The 4,366-nt window shown below is 44.2% G+C and overlaps 1 protein-coding gene across 1 annotated transcript; it reads right to left on the bottom strand.

The window, feature by feature from the left end:
* Positions 1-470: 470 nt before the first annotated feature.
* On the bottom strand, positions 471-3,769 carry LOC311507250 (ADP-ribosylation factor-like protein 4D). The gene is made up of 3 exons (XM_084571524.1): positions 3,632-3,769; positions 1,874-2,563; positions 471-1,447 (listed from the first exon to the last, which is right to left on the bottom strand). The coding sequence occupies exons 2-3, from the start codon at positions 2,315-2,317 to the stop codon at positions 1,283-1,285; spliced, it is 609 nt and encodes a 202-aa protein (XP_084427650.1). The 5' UTR covers positions 2,318-2,563; positions 3,632-3,769; the 3' UTR covers positions 471-1,282.
* Positions 3,770-4,366: the final 597 nt, after the last annotated feature.

The raw sequence follows: 4,366 nt of genomic DNA, 5'->3' as shown, positions 1-4,366 counted from the left end.
CCGAGGACGCTGACATGAAACCCGTTTGATCCAGGCGGGGTACTGCCCGTACACCCACCAAACCTCGGCACAGTGCACCCACTTCCAAGTTTTCTTAGTCACTTCGCCTATAGCTACGTATCTGTGGGTATGTGGTTTTTCTACTTCGAACCCTACATGGTACGTGCAACAACCTGCAAGTATGAATCACTTGACGCTCATTGTTCCCCAGGACCATTTAACTTCCAGATAACTGCAGAACGTGATGTCTCTTTCAGGACATGTTTTTACAACGCTGACGAGCTCAGTTATTTGCACCTGACAGAAATTATTATGTCCTCACATTTTCCCACGTCCTGACGATTAATCACAACTCAGGTTAGCCAAATTCTCAGCAGTAAAACACAGAGTAGCGCAAAGTCAGTTGTGTGTGTGTGTGTGTGTGTGTGTGAACGTGGCACCTGAAAATAAAGACTCAAGCTTCCATAAAGTAATGCCAAAGTTGCTCAATAATTTATTAAGTTGACATTTTACAAAACAATATGTACACAATGTAAAAACAACTCATTTCTTGTTTGAACTTCACCAACCACGTTTAGCCACCCCTGAAATACACCGAGCTGTGACGAGCAAACCGCTTTGGTGAAAAAGTGAAAAAAAAAAATATTTCAACTTGTTTGGCTGGACTCAGCAGCTTCAGTGTTTCAGTATTTCGTAAGTGTTAAGTTGGTGGCACGTCTCGCTATAAGTCCCAGTGGCGTACCTAACTGAACACTGGGCGGTTCCCCTAACCTAGAATACTTTGAGAAGTCTTCTTTTTGGTCAACACAAGTGTCGCTTAACATTCCCAGGCAGGGTGAACATCATGCAACATTAAGATTTTGGAGTAAAGTGTAACATTAAAACTTTGTGGAGGAGAACAGGAAGTAGGCTCGGGCCCAGGCCTGCAGGTCTTTGTTGGCACTACAAGTTCCTGTGAGTAGTAATACAAAATATCCTTCAATATTGGAGTGAGTGTTCATCGTATATTGCACTGCTGTCGATCCCTTCGCCGCGCTCCTCCTAAGGGTGAGAGATGAGGAGGACGAGAAACAATCCCAAAGGAAGCGGGACTGTCTAAAATGTCTCGAGGATGAGAGAGAGAGGGCGTTAACGTTGGACAGAACAAGGTCTGAACTCGACTGGAAATGTTCCAACTCGAGAGGGCTCAAGGACCCACGGGCTCCATTCGGCTTGCAAAAGTGTCACAGATTATGACTACTGAGAAGTTCCTCAGACGGGGGGGAAAGCCCGTGAGGTTCCTTCATCTCTTCTTCTTGCTGTGTCTGAGCATCTTCTTCCTCTTCAGGATCATCTCGTAGAGCTTCTCGAGGCCTGCCTGCAGACCCTGGCCGTCCAGCGCCGAGCAGCCTTGCGTGTGATGCAGCGTGGACGAGCTCATCTCGTGAAGTGACAGGACCTTCTCCACCTGAAACACAGAGACAAGTGAGAGGTCAAAAATCTGTATAAACATAGACCAATCTTATTAGATTATGTGCAAAGCTCCCCGAAGGCTGGTGGGAGTATTTTTGTTGCGCTTAATCGAGTGAAAACCCTTTGTCTGAAACTAATTCTTCACTCACTTAACACTCTTCACTAATGGAGGAGGTTTCTCTCTCCAATGTGATTGTCAACTATCATGTGAGAGGTTTTGGACAAGCATTATATTTTGGGAAGACACAATAAGGGAGAAAAACCATTCCTGATGGCATGGTTCACCCAGATGTTAAACCCAGTAATGGTAATAATATGTGGTATACCCATCCCCAACCTTAAAATTGTTTTGTTGTGTCCGATCATCAACCAAAAAGGGAAGGTGGACAAACCCAAGCTATTTTTACATTACAATAATTACCTCTGAAGCCGACATGGCTCCGTCCAGGTCCTGCTTGTTCGCCAGGACCAGCACGGGCACCCCCTGGTTCTCCGCCGACCGGGTGATCCGGTGGAGCTCCACCTTGGCCTCCTCCATGCGCTCCGCCTCGGCCGCGTCCACCACGAACACCAGGCCGTCCGTCCTCCTGGTGTACGACTTCCAGAGCGGCCTCAGCTTCTCCTGGCCGCCGACGTCCCACACCTGGAAGGTGGTGGTGTTGGCCTTGGAGTTCCCCATTGGCACCTTAATCCGCTCCATGTTGAACCCCTTGGTGGGAATGGTCTCGACGAACTCCCACAGCTTGAGTCTGTAGAGCAGGGATGTTTTTCCCGCCGAGTCCAGGCCAATCACTACAACGTGCAGTGACTGGAAGCTGGGGAGGAACGGGGTGTTGGGGGCGATCTCTGTTAGCTGGTTCCCCATGTTAAACGTAACCCGATAGAAGGTTTTAGGAATAAACGGAGCTCCCCTCTGCTCCTTTACAATCCCACTTTCTTGTTGTTTTGCACTTGCTTCCTGTGTCCTTAGTAGTCAAAACTCAAGCGAGTGTGTGTCAGGGGAGGTTTTGATGGCGGCTGGAGGGACGGGAGAAGTCCGTTCACACTCCTGGCCTCACTTCAAAGGCTGGTATAGGAAGATACAGACCACCTGGCTGCAGTCACAGAGGACCTGGAGAGAAGAGAGGGGGGGAGGAAAAAAATGAGTCAGCTATTTTAACAAGGGCACCGGGCTGTCAGTAATTAGACTTGCTCTGACTTTGTGCAGCTCCGAACCACTGCCTCGTGTGAAATGAGCAGACGGATTTTTCTTTTTATCTGATTGTAGGTTGAAGCAGTTAACCAGGGCTAATAGGAAACTGTTGATTTGATAAAGCTTTAATTTTGTGCCAGGGAACGAGCAGAGCTGCAGCTTCTGCACACTGCTGGCAAGCTTTTGTCCTGACTCACGGTGACCGTACAGTGAATGGTGGGCAGGAGGCACTGTCAGCAGCTGCAGTGTTTTTTTTTTTTTGTGTTTTTTTTTTTCTTCTGTTTCTAGCTGGATCACGCACAGAGCTGGAAAAACTGGGATCAAAAAGAGCTGCTGAGAGTAAAGGAATCCTGTCGTGCCTGTTCTTTTGATCAGACTCAGGCACTGATCCAAACATGTGCAAACTATTTTCAGACAAACAAAACATTAGTTGGATGGGTAGATTGTTAGTTACTTTGTCGTGGTATTAAAAGGAACTTGATTTATGATAACTAGAAATGCCCCAAAAATAGCAGTGGTTCAGATTTTTAACATTTTAGTTCACATTTTTGCGTAATTTATTACATATAATTCTAATTTAGCTACTTAACATAACATTTTATCTTACAATTTTTTTTATTTTAAGAATTTTTTAGTTTTTTATATATTTCTATTTTTGGCCAAAATGGGCTTCTGTAGTCCTATCCCGTTTGGAAACAAGCGTAAAACAAGCAAAACACATAAACAGGATTATAAAAATGCACATTTTAAAAACGAATAAATAAAAATAAAGTTACGTGCTTTACATGATTTATGTGTAAAATAAAGTTACAGTTTGGCTTGTTATCGTTTTAAACGTTTCTAAACCGTGAAAGGTCTGTCGTCGCCGATACTCCTGCAAAAGCGGAATCTTCAAAGGACTGGGGTTAACAGCACATTCGAGCTGCAACAAAGTCAACAAAACCTTTGTTGCGTGGATTTGGGGGCGAAATTGTGAAAATGTCTCACCTGTCAGCAGTTCCACCTTGCACAAACTAGCCAGCATAGTTGCCGGGCGGCGAATTTCACAGTAATATCCGAGTTAAATCCCGACTGAGTCGCTTTTTTTTTTTCGAAGCCGCTGCCACACGGAGCTGAGTGCTTCTCTGCCTGTTGTCCGGAGAAGAGTGGAGGCAGGAGGGAGGCAGCGCCGGGGAAAAGCTTCACCAACCCCCAAGCTCCTGACGTAACGCCAGCGGGAGGGACAAAGATGGGAATCGATGAAACCTGTGAGTCCTAGAAACTTTTCGAGACAGACGTCTGATTTTAAAGATAGTTTGTCTGTTTTTTTGTTACTATCATTGTCATATTTATCTTTTATTCCATTTCGTAGTTAGTAACTAAACGTCGACTTCCCCGAAAGACGAAGAGTAGCGTAGTGGAGAATGTTCGAGAAGCGTCAGGTTTTTCTGTGGTTTCATAATTTTTCAAAATGAACACAGTTTATTATTTTTTTAATTAATATAAACAGATTATAGTTCTAAATTAAACTTTATGGGTAACAGTGTCTATATACACTACATGTGTAATGTGCAATAAGTTATATCAACAAGTGCAATAACTTCATAGCAGTTGTTATGTCATGCCAGTGTTTATAGTCTTATAGTTTTGTACATATTCTTTTTCATTTCTTACCTTATTTATATTTTTATTTTATTTTTTACTGCACGTAAAAGGGGACCTCTGGCCACAATGACAAATAAA

Source organism: Chelon labrosus (assembly GCF_963514085.1).
Source record: "Chelon labrosus genome assembly, chromosome: 21".
In the NCBI taxonomy this organism is placed as follows: Eukaryota; Metazoa; Chordata; class Actinopteri; order Mugiliformes; family Mugilidae; genus Chelon; species Chelon labrosus.
This window is presented reverse-complemented; position numbering and strand designations above follow the sequence as displayed.

What these genes read in the sequence shown, in the direction of transcription:
- LOC311507250 (XM_084571524.1), bottom strand. Translation starts at nt 2,317, where the DNA reads ATGGGGAACCAGCTAACAGAGATCGCCCCCAACACCCCGTTCCTCCCC. An exon ending in GAGCCATGTCGGCTTCAGAG is followed by an intron (nt 1,448 to 1,873) that starts GTAATTATTGTA and finishes TCTGTGTTTCAG; the next exon opens with GTGGAGAAGGTCCTGTCACT.